The 20878-nt window shown below is 38.9% G+C and overlaps 1 protein-coding gene across 2 annotated transcripts in view; it reads left to right on the forward strand.

Moving 5' to 3' along the window:
• Positions 1 to 20878, forward strand: part of pde1ca (phosphodiesterase 1C, calmodulin-dependent a) — a 99067-nt gene that overhangs the window by 61884 nt on the left and 16305 nt on the right. For both annotated transcript variants that reach the window (XM_066682729.1, XM_066682732.1), the window contains 5 exons: positions 14306 to 14419; positions 15213 to 15395; positions 17540 to 17606; positions 19254 to 19370; positions 20016 to 20156. In XM_066682729.1, coding sequence (XP_066538826.1) covers positions 14306 to 14419; positions 15213 to 15395; positions 17540 to 17606; positions 19254 to 19370; positions 20016 to 20156 — 622 coding nt within the window. The remainder of the gene's footprint in view (positions 1 to 14305; positions 14420 to 15212; positions 15396 to 17539; positions 17607 to 19253; positions 19371 to 20015; positions 20157 to 20878) is intronic.

Below are 20878 nucleotides of genomic sequence, written 5' to 3' on the forward strand. Positions count from 1 at the left end.
GCGCCAGTCAGGTGTTACGGTGCCAGATAGCGATGTGAATATTTAATGATTTTCTTTCTGTGTCAGTGTGTCTCTCCCTCGCCCTCTCTCCACTTCCCTCTCTCATTGCAGAGTCATTCATAAATAGGTAGAATCGAGAAGGACGGACAAAGTCATCATTAGAGCTGTTATCTGAAACACATTTAAGTCCCACTCGCCAAGAACCCCATTCATTACCAGAAACATTCTGAGCAGTGGTTGATGACTTATCATTAGAAAGATAACCTGTTCTATTTTGTGGCAATTGGTTGTAAAATGTCAAAAACACGCCACCCTCTACACTAAATTGCCCATTTATGATATTTATAAATATTGGAGTTTCAGCGACTCTGCTGAAGTGTTTTACAAGCAGTATGATGTTTTACGATGTAACTCTTGATCACAGTATAACCTTCATAAAAACATGTACAGTTCTGAGCAAATGTCAGAAATAAAAGTTCATTTATTTAATGTTTGAACAAAACAGATAGTACGTTCAAGTTAACATTTTTAGGAGGTAAAGATATTTAACAGAAAATGACAAGGAAGACTCGTGTGGTATGAGTAAGTTAATAATTATTCAGTAATTAATGTTATATTTTTCCCCACCTCTAAAGTTCAGGCTTAGGATCTGAATTTGATTTCTGCTGCTCATAATAGAAGTCACAAATGCATGCAGTATTGCTGTTTTCCCTGCCTGTATTTAAATTACTCCACTGTTCTGGCACCAACACCAGCACCAACAGCTTCTTCGTTTAATTTGATGTCCTTTTTTCACTTCCCTTTTCCCAGTAGGTACATCTTGACAGCTACAAATCTGTTAAGACCCATAGCGTTGAATATTTATTTTCTTCTTATTAAGTCTTCTCATGGTGGAAAAATTGACCAAAACACCTGTGGACTCAGAAGTGAGATCAGAAGCAGGATGGCAGTTTGATTTTCTCCTGTATCTCCTCAGTGTTAACCATTTTAGTGCTATTTATCTCCTTATGACAGATTTGTGGTGTAGCAGGTCTTGTGTGAACCTAATTATTTGGAAGCAGCTTTACTTCGTGCATAATAAATTGTGTCAATACCTGACTTATACTGGTATTTATAGTCCTAATATTGCAAAATGTTAGGGCCTACAAAGCATGTGTGCATCCTCAGTCTCTGATGAAGTCCAGTATATTGTGTTCTTGACTGGAAGTTCCGGTAGGAGAAGTTGGGTCAGCTGAAGCAGCCTCTTACTTTCACTTTCCTCTCATGGTCCAAAAAAATACGTTGGTAGGTGAATTGCCAGCCAAAATTGGGCATTTGCAGTTTCTAAAATTCTCTGCAGTAAATTCTGATATTCAAATCTCACTCGACATGAACCACAATTTGGAGTAAATTGTATTTGTAAGTTCCATATGGTTTGTTAATTCCATTTAGCATTCAGCTTCATCATCCATCCCCAGGTTGTTCTCTGTAAGCCTGGCAATTAAGGATTAAATATCTAAGACTAGTTGAAGGCTATTTGTTGGCTCAATGACACAAGCCCTGAAATACAACTACTGGCCATAATCTGTGGTTCAGAAAGTTGAGGGACATCACTGCAGAATATGACAGAAACTGGAGGAGGAACAAACTGCTATGTCCTAGAGGCCAATTTACCAAGGGAAGAATCGCTCGTCTCCTTTCCCCAGAAGTCAGCAGGGGCTGAGAAATTCCATCACAGTGCAGTTCCGCCTGGATCCTCAGGTGATGAATGTGCCTTCTGTTTGCTTGACCACAGCTTAATTCTACTTCAGCTTACATTACGTCTACATCTGAGTCAGGACACAGGAGAGATATTTTAAATGTTCATTTGTGAGGAACTGTTTTTTAAGGGACCCCATCCCTGAACTGGATGAACGGTTACAGATAATGAATGAATGTTTTTTAAGGGTCTCTTTTTTGTGTTGAATCAGTTCAGCTATGGTATAAGCTGTACACAGTTTGAACAGGGATACAATTTTGCATTTTATCATTATATTTCACAACATTGAACTTGAGATATGGTGGCACGGTGGCGCAGCAGGTAGTGTTGCCGTCACACAGCTCCAGGGACCTGGAGGTTGTGGGTTCGATTCCCGGTGACTGTCTGTGAGGAGTTGGTGTGTTCTCTCTGTGTCCACATGGGATTCCTCCGGGTGCTCCGGATTCCTCCCACAGTCCAAAAACACACATTGCAGGTGGATTGGCGACTTAAAAGTGTCCGTAGGTGTGAGTGAATGTGTGTGTGTGTGTCTGTGTTGCCCTGTGAAGGACTGGCACCCCCTCCAGGGTGTATTCCCGCCTTGCGCCCAATGAATCCAGATAGGCTCTGGACCCACCGCGACCCTGAATTGGATAAGCGGTTACAGATAATGAATGAATGAATGAATGAACTTGAGATTGGGCGCGGCACGGTGGCACAGTAGGTACTGCAGCAGGTGTCTCAGTCACACAACTCCAGGGACCTGGAGGTTCAAGTCCGGCTCCAGGCAAGTGTCTGTGAAGAGTTTCACCCCATGTCCGTGTGGGTTTCCTCCGGGTGCTCCAGTTTCTTCCCACAGTCCAAAAACACACATTGGTAGGTGGATTGGTGACTCAAAAGGGTCTGTAGATGTGAGTGTGTCGCAGGTGTGTCGCCCTGTTGTGGTGCCCCCTCAAGGGTGTGTTCCTACCATGTGTTCAATTATTCCAGGTAGGCCCTGAACTGGATAAGTGGTTAAAGATAATGAACGAAATTGAGATTTTGCCAGTTGAAGTTCTAACTGCTAGCTTTAAATAATTATTTACATCTATAATTGGATTAGTTTGCATAATCTTAAAAATAAATGATCATATATAGGTCAGTCTACAAATAAAATTCATTGGCTTTAATCCTAGTGTACAACCATATGTGCAGTAAAAGGAGCTGTGTATCTTCTCTGGTTAGGCAGTGCCAGATAAATAATTTTCTTATTATAGATTATTCTGTTGTTATTCTTGGCTGCAGTAAGTGAAATGCATGGGCAGTCAAGTTTAGATAAGGCAAATGGCCTCACCCTTCAACAATGTTGTGCCTCTTGGCGGTATCTGCTTTAGCAGTTAGTTTCAGGTCCTTGTCTTGCTGCTAGCTGAAGCACTGTCAGCTGAGTCACTGGGCTGTTTTTTGAGCAGTTAAACTGCTATTGTGCACCAAAAATTGGTCCTGCTGCTGCTGTGAGCACGCACATCATGAATAAAGATAAGCGAACCAATTCCACTGGCTGATATTACATATCATACTGTTTTATGAATGATCAGTTGCTTTTTCCTAATCTACCCCTGATTTCTCCACAAGACAAGTTACAGAAATTAAAAAATCTTAAACAACTGGTAACTTGTCTTTGTTTAAAAAAAAAACATGTTGTTTTTGCAGTGCTTTGCAGTTTGTTCAGAACTGTCTGTTTTTAACAGATCTATGCCTAAATTATAGAATGGTTTATTGAATGGCCATAAAGAAAAGAACACACCAGAAAAATGTCACCATTCCCCAGTTTACAAACAAGATGCAGACCACTACTGTCATGTTTTAGGTCAGTTTTGCAGGTTAATCAAACCTCTGTTATGTCCTTGATATGTCTAACACCTGAGATTTATTCAGCCCCGAGACTATTGTTTATTTTCTAGACTATTATTAAGTCTGTTTATTATTGAATCTACTTTTAATAGCATAGATATGTCTTTGGTCCCTATGTTAAGTGATAAAGCCTTGGACTCCACATACATGTTGTCAACTCAATATACTTTCCTTAGCTTTTACACAAATGAATAATGCAGCAATACACAAGAAATATCTCTATAGGGGTATATATAAAAAGTGAAGATGCACTTTCTTCAGAATTCACAGTCAAAGTTAACGATTCAGTACAGAGAACAACAAAATAAGACATTAGATTTAATTTGATCACAGATTTTTTTTTTCAGGTTTAGCAGACTTAATGGTGTTCCTAGTTGGTGTTCTCTAAATTGACCATGTATGCACTAGCAGCAAGTCTTTGCAGCAAAAATTCTTGGTATGGAGAATATAGCTCTATATAAATTTCCACTCACTTCCCCCTAGATTGTTCTGTATTCGTATTCAGATCCTTTCACTTTTCCTTTTTTTCCTTGTCTTTTTACTTCCTATAAATCTTCTCCACTTTTCCGTACGTATTGTGTGTTATTGTGTGTTATAAGTGAATTATTCTGAAAAATAACTGACATTCTGAACTGACATTCAGTCCTGGCATTTACACAGTGATGAACACAGATTTGACACTAATGAACCAAGACTATATTGTACACTCTGACACATTCAACTTTGGGATTATCAACACTGACATATTGCAGCATTTCATAACATACAGATGTATACTGCAGTAATGAAAAAGCAAATGACAGCATGATGACTTGAAAGTTTGTTGGTTTGTTTATGAATAATTGTTTCGTTTTTTTTTTTTTTGTGCATATGTGTGCATGTGTGTGTGGGTGGATGTGTGGGCATGTTTTTATGCCTGATGTGACTGGATTAGGATGGGGGTGGTGGGTATACTGCACTAAGGGGCTCTGGCTAGTAAGCCTGCAGTTAAGCCATGGCTTTGCATGTAGGCTCTAGAGTGGCACACTGAGGGGAAAAAGCTGTCTTTCAGTGCAGAGGTCAGTGCTAGAGGTTGGATTTAAATCACACCCCCGCTTATGTCCTTGAGTACACAAACTGGCACGAAATAGGAGCATCGTGTCCAGCTAATGCTGTTCTGGCTGCACTTTAAAATGGGGCATTTTTCATATTAAACAGAACCATGAACTTCCAGCTATGTGATGCTTGGCAGCATGTCCTACTTTCTGTAATGATCATATTGGCACTATGAGTTCTGTTAAAATGCACTATATAAAATAAAATCTAATATAGCGTTGCATACAACATAAAACTTTTTCAAATATTTTGTTGCTTTTCTTAACTCTGGTAGGCCTGTTTAGTTTCAACATCTTTTTTTAGATGAAGCTAATGGAGCTTTTAACTCACTCACTCTCACTAGGTCATGTTTACACAGAAATGCATTTCAAACATGAGCACCCATGGTGGTCTAATGGTTAGAGAAGAGGGTTTATGACTGAACGTTCGTTGGTTTGATTCCCACGACAAACGGGACAATTGGGGGTGGCAGGAGTGATGGAACTACACTGTCCTCCTCCCTCAGTCAACGGCTGAGGTGCCCTTGAGCAAGGTACCAAGCCCACAACTGCTTCCCATGTCCTAGGGATGGCCACCCGCTGCTCTGAGTGTGTGTTCACTGCCACAATTGGGTTCAATGCGGAAGGCACATTTGGTTGTACAATGACAAATATTTCTCCTGGGTCTATAGAGTCTGCGCTTTTGATTCCATGTTATTGGGAGATTGTATGTGTCTCTCATCTGGAGTTCTGAGGCTATGAAAAAGAGTTGTGATGCACAAGACCCTTGATATCTTCCTCTCACTGTTTGTAATTAGTGGATGCATGTGGCTGTCTAACATTCTGTATGAAACTGAGCAATGGACACTAACAGAAAAGGTATAATATTACAAGGCATATGACATATTTTCTAAGATTCTACCTCAATTTTTCTGCTTTAGGGTCACATTATTTTTTCCAGAGTGCTCTAGGCTGAATGGGGCACATTACAGACCAAACTGAGAGTGTCCTGAACTTTTGATATGAAGCATATGGGGATCACATGCATTTAAAATACATAAAACAATTCTATACACACAAATGCAGTCTGTTATTTATCTCAGTAAAGCAGTCTTCATCCTGTATGTACATGTTTTATTTGTGTGTGTGTGTGTGTGTGTGTTGCCTGATTATAAGCATGTGTGAAATCTCTTCATTTCTTTTTTCCTGCAATTAGCAGGTTTTGGCTTGATTACATTATCAAGTTCATTAACTCTGTAAATACATGGAAGCTCTGAGAGATTACATTTTCCCAACCTCCTCCTCCCCCTTTCCTCTCTCTCTCTCTCTCTCTCTCTCTCTCTCTCTCTCTCTCTCTCTCTCTCTCTGTGCTTCCCTTTCTCTCTTTTCTCAATTTTTCTCTGGCATTTGTTGAGCTTTCCCTTTGCAGTCTTTTCACCCCCTCACACTATTCATGAGCTTGTTATCTCACTAATTGAGTGCTTAAATGAATCAGGCAGCACAGGCTGTGGATGAGAGCAAGGGGAAGAACGGTAGTTCCTCCTCTCTGCTGCTGCTGTTCACTCAGCTCAGATACCATTCAAACCGTAGTTGTACTACTAGTGCCTCTTCTAAAAAGCATGAGCCTCACTCTCATTAAACAATGGTGCTTCCTCTCTGGTGGAATGCCTGTGCTTAAAGGCGACACTCATGATAGTAATCAATAAAAACTTTTTATAAAATTCAAAAAATGTTTCATAACAGATTGCTAGCCCTCTTGTATGTTTGTGTGCTGAAAATCAGTCTAATGTATTTATGAAGCACCAGTGTCAGGTAAATTATAAAAATAAAAAAGTCTCAGCTCTCTCTCTCTCTCGCTCGCTCGCTCTTGCTCTCGCTCTCTCTCTCTGCTTATGTGAGAGAAATGGCATGTGTTTTTTAAGACAGTGGAACCAAATATCCAAAAGCACAAACTGAGATGAGGATATTGCTCTATTCCTGCTCCATAGGTGGGTAATATTGACTTTTTTGCTGTTTTGGATCACTTAATTTGGAAATGTCTCCAAACTCCTGAGAGAGGTAACTGCATTACAGAAAGTGCTACAAAACTAAACAACTTGAGTTATGAGTTTCTGTGGTGGTTCAGACTGAATAAAAATATACAGACAAGTTAATCTTCAAGGCAGCATGGTAGCACAGCAGGTAGTGTCGCAGTCACACAAGTTGTGGGTTCAAGTCCTGCTCTGGGTGACTGTCTGTGAGGAGTTTGGTGTGTTCTCCCTGTGTCTGCGTGGGTTTCCTCTAGCTGCTCTAGTTTCCTCCCACTGTCCAAAAACACATTAGTATATGGATTGGCTACTCAAAAGTGTGAATGTGTTTGTGTTGCTATGTGAAGGACTGGCACCTCCTCCAGGGTGTGTTCCTGCCTTGCGCCCAGTGATTCCGGGTAGGCTCTGGATCCACCTCGACCCTGAACTGGATAAGTGGTTACAGACAATGAATGAAAAGTTAAACTTCAGCCACCTTCAAACAACAACTGCGTTTCCCCACAATAATAATGGTGCACTTAAATTCTCTTTAAGTGCACCATAATGATGTTTGTGCAAAAGAAGGTGACCTTTTCATCATTTTTGCAGTAAACTGTTATAAGTAAAGGCACCCACAAGGCTCTTGCAGAGAAAAGCCATGCTTCCCCAGAGACCATTTGATGATTAGTTCAATTTATAGAACAATTTTTGTTAAAGAATGTGAAGAACCTCTAGTTAATACAAAGGTTTTATAACAATTCAAAGTTTTTGTAATTACCCTGGAATTTGGTCATTCATTCAGACCCTTTATCTTCTGTAACCACTTCATAATCATCAGGTTCATGCTGGGTCTGAAGCCTATTCAGAAGCATCGGCCTATAGTTGTGTGTGAGTGACTGACTAGGAAAATGTGTGATGCCCTGTGATGCCTTCCGTTAACACATTCTGTGAACTCTTGCTCTGGATCCTACCCAAAAGCATCGGTCAGATGGTAGTCTGTCACACATTTTTAGTTTCACAATATAACTCCAACTACCTTTTTAGACTGTGGAAGGAAACCCATGCAGAACTCTTCCAGACTGTGACCCAATGCATGAATCAAACCCAGGAGCCTGAAACCCTAGAGCTGTGAGGAGGAAACACTACCTGTTCTAACACTATACCACTCAAACCTGGAGTTGAAGGGTTTAATAGATGTTCATTTAAGATAAGCGTCTTCAGTTGCACAGCGCCTGATATTCGGTTCTCACCCAGCCTTGAGGGTTACTGTCTGAGAGGAGTTTGCTGTGTGCTTCTTGTGTAAGTGTGGGTTTCCTCCTGGTGCTCCTTTCCATCCACAGTTCAAAAATACCTGCTGGTAGGTGGATTGTAAACATATTCATAAATGTGAGTCTGTATGAGTTTGTAATGCCCTGTGATGGACTGGCATCCAATGTGTGCTCTGTTCTAGTGATTCCGAGTAGGCTTCAGGGCTACCCCAAACCTGAACAGGATGAAGTAGTTAAATGAACAAATGAGTTTGTGATATATAGAATTAGCCTGACTATGTGGTATAGCTCTGTGGTGCGCTCTTTATTCTAACCTGGTTGATAAGTAAGCCAAATCAAGCATATGTGTTCACTTTTGATCATGAGACTAGTGACCTTTGTCAGAGTGGTATTAGAAGATGGTTTTATAAGTCATTGATGGCTGTTCCTGCCTTTATTTGCACATGAGTAATTCTGGTAGAATCCAATTATGTTAGCGTTAAAAGGGATTATTGCAGCACTTAGGCCAGCTCTCAGGAGCCTGATTAAATGGTTTATAAAGCCTTTACATGCTGTGTTGTGCTTCATGGTCAGGTTTAAGCCTGATGAGCTCATGGAGATCTAACTTGGGTGTTATATGTGTGTCCTCCTGATCCATTTCCCACTTCTCCATGGTAGTAAAACAAGTATTTTATAACTAATACCCTCCAATAGCAGGCCTTTTTTTTAAATTGTTGAGTGCAATCGCCTGAGAGCCACAAGTTGAAATTGTGAGTTTCCCTGTCACAATAGTCTGATGTTGCATATCAAGGCTGTTCAAAAATAACACATATCTATTTTCATTTGGATTTTTGTTTGTTTGTTTAGATTTGTATGACATTTTTAGAAATTATCCAGCATTACTTGGGATATAATTTCTTTGCATTATCTTGCATTTAAAGTTAAGGTTTATAATAAATAATACATTTATAATAAATGTATATAATAAATATAATAAATTACCTTCATTTCAATGCATTTTCCACAGATGTGAGATGTTCCACCGCAGGATGTTAATGAATGCACTTCCTGAAACTGCAGAAACCGAATCCTTTAGAAACCTTAGTTTGAGATTGACAGAATGTCTGATGCCTACACTACACTGTCACTCCCTGTATTACAACTACTCTTAGAAAATTAAATTCTCAACATCGTCTCAATATAGGTAAAATAGAGGCTGAATACATATCTACTGAAATATAGGGCCTGAATGAAGACAGAGTCTCTCAATGAGGAGATTTTCCACATTTGGTCCATACCTCTGCTTCCCCTCAGGCCCAATTTAGTGATTTTCCTTCTGGGCTCCCAGTGAGATTGGTAGTGAGGTAAAGCAGCAAGAGTGATCTCACCTCCTTCCTACTCAAGCAACATCCGGCTGGAGCTTTAAGCCCCATATGCTCAGAACGTAGCTGCCAGCATGCCCTTGTGATCTTGCCCCCCTTCTAAGAGGCAGGAAGGTGTTTGCCCCTTCCCCACAGGTCTCACATATGTCCCGGACTGCATGTGCCAGTCGTCTGACGTAGTCTGCATCCCTCATTGCCACAGCGACCTCAGTGGTAATGGAACACAAGAGAGCCATGTAAATTGGTATTTCAGAAAGCCTGAGCCCATCAGCTCTGGCAAGGTTAGCGCAGACAGCCTAGTCAGCATGAACACTCCTTCATACATTACTTTACACTGCCACTGATGAATCTATGTCACACATTCACAATACATAGCAGTACCAGGTTTTCTCCCTCTACAGTAATAGTCTGACTTGTTCATTATTGTCTTTCAACTTCTAAGATGTGTCGAGCCAAGCCCCTCACAAAGCTGTATCTGGATTTCCTCATTATACTGTCTCTCATACATTGGTTCAGCCCTGCTCAAAGAGGGCCTGCCTTTTTTCTCATTCTAAATGTAACAGAATGCAGAGCAGGGACGTTTTGTCATTCAGTCAGACGCTCATCTGAAATAAACTGCGTTCATATTTACTCTGAAAAATAACTGCCTGTCCCGTTGCTGCCAGTAAGATAGATTATTTGCAGCGTGCAGAAATGTAAACATGTCAATGGCCCATTTGGAGCTTATAGTCAGCATAAAGCAGAAATCATAGCATGTTTCCCTTCAGCTGCATGATGTATTTCAGTGTTGTATATGGGTGCTAGCTCAGCATATTCACTTGATGACCAAGTGAAGAAAGAATAAGGTGAAATATTCCTGGTGTAAATGACTGTAATCCCACTGCTTGAACTAGGTGCCAAAAAAATCAAAAGACATGTTGGACGTAGTGATATTATAAAATATGGATGATTTCTGTCAAACAAGAATTTTGCTCCTTGAATAAATGTAATAATATGGATCATGAGGGTTGTGAACTGGCAAGGTCAAATAGGTCTTGGGTCCTCAGTCTTGGGTTCTACATTTTTGATGTTTCCATGAAGTTGAAGTTTCCAGTAAGTGCCAGAATTATAAAATGTCTCCTCCAAATATGCAGTATTACGCATTGACCTCACACTGCAGAGGACAAAGAGAGGTATCATCTGAACACACAGGGGAAGAAAAGAAGGGATGAAGAGGAAAAGAATGTGGAAGTGATGGGAAATGGCTCAACACAGGGGGAGGTGTGAGGGTATATTTGGAGGAAAGAAGAAAGTCACTCTCTAGGGGTTTGCCTTATCATAGCATTTATTTTTTTTGCTATAGTCCAAAAATGTCAGTCAGTTTAACTGTTTTACTGAAATATTGAAATGTCTTACAGTATGTTGCGATTTATCTGAAAAAAGACACTGTAAAATAAATTCCAACAAGCATGCAACCAACATTTTAAGGACATTTGCATTCATGTTTCATTTGCATTCAACTCAAAAAGAACAAATTGTTGAATATAATTGAATAGTTTAATTGAGTATAACTTTTCAATATACTTTAAGTTAGAATCACTTAAAACAGTTAATTACTTTGAACATTGGTGAAAAATGTATAAATGGAAGAACATTCAAAATCCTTTGAAGCATAGCCACTTACAGCAAGTGATGACAAGTCACCGATGGTAAAAGAAAACATATAGAGCCATGTCCTTTGGATGTTTGAGTTTATATGATTGGAGAAAACCTATGGTATTTATATTTTCAGATTTTTGTATTAATCTTTGTCCTGAAAATTAGCATTCCTACCTACGGTGTTTTATTCACAGAACCCTTTATATATATTTGTGTTTGGAAATTGGATTTTTTTTTTTAAATTGAAAATGGTAAGGCGCTGGTGGTGGACTTTTGTCATTTCAGTAATGATATACTTCATTGCATTTTATGGCATGAAAGCAATCAGGTGGCACTTGGCAAGTACTGTGTGGTCTACGCGAATGAAAACACACACACACACACAGCAAGATCAATACTGAGAAAATCACCTCTCTCTGTCTCTCTCTCTCTCCCTCCCTCTCTCACTTGACACTTACAGAGACATTCCCGTACCTTGTAAGTTTTCAATCAACAATCCTTGTCAATGCTCACATCCTTCTTTCAGGTTTTGTAAAGCAAAGCTCTCTGTCTACAGGGATAACAATTCTATGCTCTGAATAAACCCTCCTCACCAGCGTCTATCTAATCATAGTCTAGCCAAACAGCTGAAGTCTAATCATAACTATCTAACACAGCCTTTTCTTTCTATCTTTCCATAAGAAAGGTCAGACATTGTGTAGTCATGGCAGAGTCTGCACCCAGCTAAAAACATTCTCTCTTATCATTCCTGCTCTGGCCATATTCTGGGAAGTACTAATCCTCTAATGGGATGACATTGAGTTGCAGCATTGATTGTGTGTTTGCCTGGCCATGGGGAATTCCTCTGGGACAGTGAGGGGAAGGTGTTCCTTCACTGGCTCACTGATTTTGATAACATTGTTCAAATACTTCGCCCTCAATCCTGCTTCCGACCTTCTGTTTTTTATCCAAGCATGAGCTTTCCAGGATTGGCAACTCAAAAGTGTCCATAGGTGTGAGTGTGTGTTGCCTTGCAAAGGACTGGGGCCCCCTCCAGGGTGTGTTCCTGCCTTGCGCCCAGTGATTCCAGGTAGGCTCCGGGCCCCACCGCAACCCTGAACTGGATAAGCGGTTACAGATAATGAATGAATGAGCTTTCCATTCACATGCTAATATACAGCAGCTGAGAGAGGCAGGTACAGCTTCAGAATGTCTCAGAAATGCCTCCACATGGCTTGCACATGGGCCTACAGCAGTCCTGAATTAGCTGCCAAGTGCAATTATTCAATCTTTCTTGTGTATATTATGAGTAACATCAGTACTTCACCAGTTGTATCTTTGAAGTTCAAAATCTTTACAGATAAACAACGTACCCTGCAATGGACTGGTGCACTGTCCAGGTGTTGTTTTCCTGGCTTGAGCCCAAGCATTCTGGGCTTCCAACCTGCTGTGACCCTGATCAGCATTTCCATGTTTGTGGAAATTAATAAATGGATCAATATCAGCTCTCTCTGTAAATCCAGCTAAGCATGACGAAGAGGTAATTTAGCACTAAATCCTAAACGTCAAACATCACAATTTAGAAATATTTAATCTCAACCCCACTTCATAAACTCATAACCTCATAACTAAGGATATGAGTCATGTACAATCTCACGATAAGATTGATCCCAGAGGGCAGGCTCTCCAGATTCAGGAAATGTTTAAACCTTCAGACTGTTACTCCTTACTGTATGTTTCCAAGCCTAAAAGTGATTATATCCAAAATAGAGTATAAAACCCCCTGTGACACAAAAAACACTGTGTCTGGTGATTATTGAAGTGTTTTTGATTATGATTTATACACCCCACAACCATCTTGCTGGACTTAATAAAAGAGGATTTGAAAGGGTTAATATGTTTCAATCTAAAGAGATAGGTTTATGCCTTCTCTCCCACCAGATCATCCCCTGCGTTCTGCAGGACCTTGCATGGCCCGAGCAGCTGCACAAGGAATTGGGTCAAACCTGCCTCCAATGTGTGGCTCACACTTTCACAAACACATGCTCTCTCTCTCTCTCTCTCTCTCTCTCTCTCTCTCTCTCACACACACACACACACGCTGCTCATTACACGGGTCAGCACGTAAGCCCCCCTCTCCTCCAAGAGGCCTGTAACCCTGCCGTGATCTAACCTCCACGTCAGCAAAGACGTCAGCTCAGAGTGGCTGAATACAGCTCATAAACAAGAGCACAGCAGCAGCAAACCCAGTGATAAAGCATAACACGCACTTGGGCTGTCAGAAGAGACTATTTGTCCAGACGGAGACAGAACTGCTCAAAAAAGTTTTTCTGACAGATTGAATCAATTGAAAAGAGGTGGCAGTGTCTCCCGAGCCAACATATTGTTTCACAAATAATGAGTCCGCTCTTTATATATGTTATTTTCACGTATGCCATAAGGTGTCTGGCAAATGTAGCCGCTTTGGAGTTTTCAAAGAAAGGTTTTAACAGTGTTGTTGTTTTGTATGTTGTGGAAATCAAGAAAGTTTGGATAGCCTGTTGAACATAGTCACTGGTTAATGGTCATGCATAGGGAAACAGGGCATTAATATATATATATATAATTTTATTCAGTATTTTACAACTATCAATATCAAGAATAACTATTCTTATTTCAAGGTGACAATGTACAAATCAGTGTAAAAATAAAGGTCACATCAAATCTTGTGATCACATCAATAGTACTAAGACAATAAAGTGAGAAGTGATTCATACATACACATGCACATACATACATACATATACACATAGATAAATTAAAGAAACAAATAATAAAAAAAAAAAACCACAATGACACCAGTTTGAGAGAAAAATAAATTTTAGAAGGGGAACTGCTACTATCTTGACAAAAGTGGTCAAATGTTTTAAATATGTGGATTTGGATGGTCAACTGACAGTGCTGTAGTCATTCATATGCATTGTCTCCCAGAATGATCCAAGAACTTTTGCCACTTCCTAAGAAAATCCACAGGCCTCCCTATCAGCCTAAACGATAGTCTGTCATAAGAGGCCACTCTACTAAATAGCTGAACATTAATTTATTTTTAAAAAATGAATATTGCCAGGAGGCAGCTGTCTATAGTGACCCAACACCTGATATTTATTAGACCTGGGCACAATGCTTTAAGGTGGTCAAAAATAAAATAAAAAGCATACTGCTATAACAGAAAAGTGTATATTGTACATTTGTGTAAATACAATGAATATAGGATTATTCAAAGATCTTTTTGACATGTTCATTGGCAGTTTGTGCAAGGTTATATATTACATCTGCAAGTAGCTGTATTAATTTTTCTCCTCGATTTACATAAATCTCTTGTGTTTGATCTCAGATTGCGATGTCTTGTGAAACAGCTGGAGCGGGGAGAGGCCTCTGTCGTGGATCTGAAGAAAAATCTGGAGTATGCTGCTTCTGTATTGGAGTCAGTGTATATCGAGGAAACACGGTAATGTCAAAACCACAAGTTCATTGAATGGTCTAAAATGCTTTCATTTGAAATAAATGCACCAGCTGACCATTTACTGACAATTCACACACAATTTATGGTTCTACAAGAGTTCTTTATTAAAGGGAATGGTTCTATATAGAACCTGGCAAAAAACGGTTCCTCTATTGTTACAAGCTTTACATCATTACAATAGAGGAACCATTTTTGGTGCCATATATAATCTTTTTCTAAAGGATGCCATATAAAACAATCTATAGCAAATTCTCCATCAATCTGAAGAACCTTTCATGATGGAAAGAACCCTTTAATCATGCAAAGGTGTTCAGTGTTATATAGAGAATCATTTCCTTTAAAAAGAACCCTATGTAGAATCATCATATTTAAATGTGTACCTTATTACCCCACTCTCTCCATCTTCAGTACTGTGGAAATGTGCTCATATTATGGCTGAGGGCCAGAGGCATAAGGCCAAACGTAAATGTTATTGAGAGCTCTAAACAAAACCATTGGCCAGCCATGCTGTAAACCTCAGTGTTATGAGGTGGAGGGTAGACAAATGAATGACTGCATGGGTTCTGTGTCCTAATCTGGCCACACTTGTTGTTTTCTCTGTATGTCTTTGCCACTTGTGCTTGGAGCCATCTTGTCTTGAACTGCCGTAGAAGTGATTGAGAGTGACGTGAGTTGTCTGGCCTGCAGATGCTGATCACCTCTTCTCATCTATGTTTGTGTGTGTGTGTGTGTGTGTGTGTGTGTGTGTTTATATGTACTTGTGTCTGACCTCCTTCAGGCGACTTGTGGACACTGAGGATGAGCTCAGTGACATCCAGTCAGACTCCGTGCCCTCGGAGGTGCGGGATTGGCTGGCCTCCACTTTCACACGGCAGATGGGGCTGATGCTGAGGAGGTCAGAGGAGAAGCCACGTTTCCGCAGCATTGTCCATGCTGTTCAAGCAGGGATTTTTGTTGAGAGGTGCGTGAAAAATGCTCATTTAACCACGGTTCAGATGTGAGTTGTATTTTTTTTTTTTTTTTTGGACATTTATTTTTTTCACTGAGACCTTACTCATTTGTTTATTTGTGTTGTTTTTTTCCAAATCCATCATAATAGCACCTTACATTGACTTTTTTTAACATCTACTTATTTGTTTAACTGTATCTTGACATTCAACTATTTGTTTTTGTAATTGTGCATTAATAAATGTAAGTAAGTAAAGTAAGTTTTTATAATTTTTTATAAGCTTTATAATTTATTTATACAGCATTTTTCACAAACACAAGCCACAAAGTGCTTTACAAAGACATAATACAACATGAAATACAACACAACACACTACAAAAAAAAGATAAAAGAAAATAAAAAGGCAAGAATGGCAATGACATTGCTGCCTTTTCCATCATCCAAACGCTTAGAAGCAACAACCTCAAATGCTCGATCTCCACAAGTCTTTAAGTGGGAACATGGAACAGACAGTAAATTTAAATTACTCGACCTTAGAGAACGTACTGATACGTATGGGTGATAAACCACATACAGAGGAGCCTGACTCTGTAATACTCTATAAGTAAGTTTAAGAAATTCAAACGTAATCCTATACTCAACAGGAAGGCAGTGTAAAGATTACCAACAGAGGGGTAATATGAGACAATCTAAATGATGTATATCAACATCCTCTTAGCTGTCCTGTAATGTGTTTCCAAGCTATTACTTCAATATTGTTGGACAATGTTAAATTACAGCTGAATAATTAGGTGGAAGTACCTTTTGAACTTTTTAAAATTTTGAGATATAATAACTTTCACATAATAAATCCCCCATGTCCAAAGAGCTGTGACTTTTATTATATTTTAGCATATTTTAGTCTAACATTGTCCTGAAATTAATATTACAAATCACAAAAGTGTTTTGAGCACATAAACCTGGAAAAACAGTCATTTCGACTGTTTACCTTATGAACGATCTCTTTTTTTTTTTGCCTATCCAGCGCGTCAGTCATTACCTTGGCTATGTGGCTACAGTTAACCTCAGAAAGAAAGCATCCAGTAAAAATTTTGGCTATTTAATTAGCTACAAAACAGAGTGAATCACTTCATGCAAATCACATGAAAGCAAAGAACTGCCAGCATTTAGGCATTGTATATATATAAAAAAACATTTAACTTGTTGTGTAAACGATATTCAGGTTTTATTGTTCTTTATATTTGCAAGTAATTTTTAAATGATTTTTGTTGTTATTATTTTTATTTCACAGTAAATCTCATTTAGATATAAAACATCATATATTACAACAATATATTAACTAGTACTGCATGTTAAATATTATCAATAAATAAGTTCTGACATTTTATGACCTATTGTAACAAGATGCATTTATTTATTTATTTATACATACATACTGTATGATATCATCAATACACATGCAAATATTAGATGGTCAAATGACCATAGTGCTCGTTCTAGTAGTTAGGGAATCCTAGCCATTCTAGTGTTAAATCCCCTGTGTGACATTTTAGTGAATGCTATATTTTGGACAATGTTTATATAATGCATAAAACAATTTCTGAATAGAAATATGATGAACCCAAAGTTTAACAAATTAAAATAATTTGAAGCTTTGGCTGGTTGGAAAAGTCATTATGAGTACTAAAACACTTCTCTGCACCTTACAAGGATACGAAACATAGTAGTAGTTGGTGTTATGTATACGTTTCTGCAATCAGGCATTATACTGAACATGAGTAAATTTGGCATTTTTTTAACACAGTGAATGGCTGTACTAGAGCTGCATCTATTCATATTTTACACACAGCTACATACATGCGGTATCAAAAAGGCCACAGGAGCAAGTCTTCAATCTTCAATTCTTTTTATAGGAGCTATTTTATTATTTTTCGGCTATTTTATTATTTTTTGATAGAGCCTTGATATAGGAAAACAAATAACATTCTAGTGTGATGTTTTTCATGCCAGAAGCAGCCCTGTGTGCTGCTACATTTTAAATGTTATTTCCTTCATCTAGCCCTAGCTAAACAGGGGATTTTACTGGTCTTTTCCTCCATCCCTCTCTACGTGCACACTGCCTTTCTGACAGAGACTGTGTTATCTGTCTCTGACAGGATGTACCGCCGGACCTCCAACATGGTGGGCTTAAGCTATCCACCCAGCGTGATCACAGTGCTGAAGGTACTAGTAAGTTTGGGCAATAGGCTGATTCACAAAGCCTCATAGCACAAACATTGGTCAGCCATCACCTTCATAACCAGCTTTATGCATTAGCTATAAGATCTCTTCTAATTACATAAACATTATGTGTTAGTTTTGCAAACCGTTCATAGCAACTGAATCATTGAATTATAAGTTGTAACACTGAGTGAAATGTTCAAGGGATAACTAACACATACTATGTACATGTTGGGTGTCAGCTTCTATGGAAAATCACTGTTCACCTGGGTAATGACAGAATCTGCAATGCAAACAAACTTGTTTGATCAACATAAGTGCAGAATTGATTTTTCCCTTTCCCACCTGGTTTATATGAAGTGTGTGTGGTGAGGGAGAAAGTGAGGAACATCCAGTTATTGTATAGATAAATACAGGCAAATAAGAATGATGGCTTCCATCATGCACTGTGTACTCTTTATAAACCTCATTTTAAAACTCCACCCCCATGCTATGTAACTTCGGAAAGAGCCCTGTAGCACATTCTGACATTGTCTTTAGATCAATACGAAATTATCTACATCTGCCAGTGCTATTTACTTTAAGGTTCAGTGCTCTGAACCACGTCCCAAATCTTAGCCAGTGAAAACACATTGCAGTTTTTTTTTCCTGGTGTGGGCTTGAATTGGATATGACTATTTTAGGGACTGATGTCCTACTGCTTGCTGTGGGCTATGAGTAGTGGATCTAATTCTCTGAGCATCAGCAATAGAAGGGTGGTGCTGTACTAAGTCTAACCCCCTCTCTTTCATACCCTAGGGGCCCTCTAAACCTCTCTCCACTGACAGAGACAGAGCACAGAAGAAAACTTCCAATTTCGAAATTTAAATCTTTAATGCCCCATATTTTAGATGTTCACTGTGCCAGCACTGTCAAAAATATACAGAACTTTATTTCAGACTGAGGGGAAAACGAGAGAGGGAGGGAAGGGAGAAATAGTGCAATAAATTAGCCACAGGCATGCATAGTGTAGCTCTATTCTCGTATATTATTACTGGTATTTATTTAACGTGTCCAGCAGCTCCTACAGGGCTTTCATAGAAAATACTTAGTCAGGGCCATTCTGCTTTCTTTCTCTCTTTCTGTCTCTCACTCTCTCATGCACACTTTCCCTGCTTTGCTCTCACTTTCATCTTCACTGAAATGATCAGCTAGTACGCAGATACACATTTCATTTTTAGAAATATATATTGATGCTGTCTCAAGAAAAAAAACTCATCTTTCTGAATTTGTACCATTATAGGATAAGTAGAACCATTCTTGATTATAATGTCGAGTCAGTTCATTTTAATTGAACATACGTCAAATATTCACATATTGTAAATGGCAGGTTTTAAGCTGGGGTAAAATCATGAAAAACTCAAATCTACAAAAAATTATAAGGCTTTAATATGACAGCAGCTATATTTGAAAATGTAACGATGTCATAGAAGGACACTGTTCATAAACGTTCCTGTTTACATAAAAGCATCAAGACTGTGAAATGAATGTGAACTGCAGATATCCTATCTGGCATCAGTGTTCATATACTGTATTATATACAGACAAGAGTAGCATGTTTAAGAGACTTTGTACCCTGTAATAAGAAATGTAATTCTGCTTTTATTTCAGCATGTGGATACGTGGTCGTTTAATGTGTTTGCACTGAATGATGCAAGTGGGGATCATGCGCTGAAATTCATATTTTATGAACTTCTCACCCGATATGATTTAATCAATCGCTTCAAGGTAAGCCCAAATATTCACCAAATATTGTCTATTACTTGGTGTAATATGTGTGGGCAGCTCCTTTTAAATTATTCAAACAACATTTGATGAAATGAGTAGATATTTGATTTTTTGCTCTGTTTTACAGTATTTTGTGACAAAACAAAAAGGAAATATAGTTACCTGCTCTATGTGGTCTCTGTTTTATCAACCATTGTAACCATGGTGTAAAATATTAAGGGGTACAAACAGTCATATAATGCACCTGAGTCACCAAAGTTTTATCAAAATCACATTGATCTTCTTACATGGTTTATTAATAGAAACTTAGTAAGTGTTAATTCTTGCTCATAATACAGTATTATTGGAGTCAGCAGATTGTGAGACCCACTAATTAGATTTCACCCCAGAATAGACTGAAACAGCCCTGCTTGTAACTGTATAAATCTTACCTTTCCTACTTTGGTATACATTTAAGTACAGATTTATATATACGTTTTTTTATTTTTTATTTTTTTTGGTATCACATTTGCTCTAGCAAGATTGAAGCCACAATCTTGCCTATAGGATTTACCAGTTCTTACCACAGTTCTCCTTAATACAGAGAACTGCTGGGTGATATGTATTAACCTCATTTCGTTCCAATCTCCTTTAAAATCTCTTCAGATCCCCATCTCAGCATTGGTGTCATTTGTGGAGGCTCTGGAAGTGGGCTACAACAAACACAAAAATCCCTACCATAATCTCGTTCATGCAGCAGATGTCACTCAGACTGTACACTACATTCTACTAAAGACTGGCATGGTGGTGAGTCCTGGACACTGCCACCTGTGCACATGCATCTTGATATTTAAAGTTCCTTCAAAGGTTCTTGGTTTGGACCCTCAGTTCTAGGAATAAAGATGTATTTTATTTCAGCACATTCACATTAAGTATAGACTATGAAAAAAATGTAACATTTTTCACGCCCACTTATATAATATATAAAACAAAAAGTCTTCTGTTGCATTGCTCCAAAGAAACCTTTTTGCACATTAATATTTGAGTGTACTGTCTCTGTGTTTGTATGGAGGTGAAGCCCCTGCTGTTTTTCATTAAGGCTGACAGCCCAGACTTCAGCTGAATATATGGAGTATGGAGGGGTGCCTCAGTGGGGTAGAGGGGGCAGTGTGAGCACTTCACTCCAACCTCATCTCTCTGCTCAGGCGCCTATCGATTGGGAGTTAATCTCTCTCTGACTCCCTCCAAATCAGCCCTGGCACTGCTAGAGTCATGCTCATTAACCCCTCAATGATGTGTGCTGCCATCATATGGGCAGTCTGGTGAATGATGGAGATGAATTGAAAATTATCTGCCATTTAGGGGGTTAATACATCAAAACAGCATGGACTGTGTGGTAAAAGCAGTTTTAAAGCAAAACAGTCAATACTTCCCAAGAAGGGAATAATATAAAATCACTCAGTTTTTAATGCACTGTGTAGGTTGCCTTTTTCTCATTATGATTGTTTGTAACTATTTTTGGATTTATC

Source organism: Hoplias malabaricus, chromosome 10, assembly GCF_029633855.1.
Source record: "Hoplias malabaricus isolate fHopMal1 chromosome 10, fHopMal1.hap1, whole genome shotgun sequence".
NCBI classification, from domain to species: domain Eukaryota; kingdom Metazoa; phylum Chordata; class Actinopteri; order Characiformes; family Erythrinidae; genus Hoplias; species Hoplias malabaricus.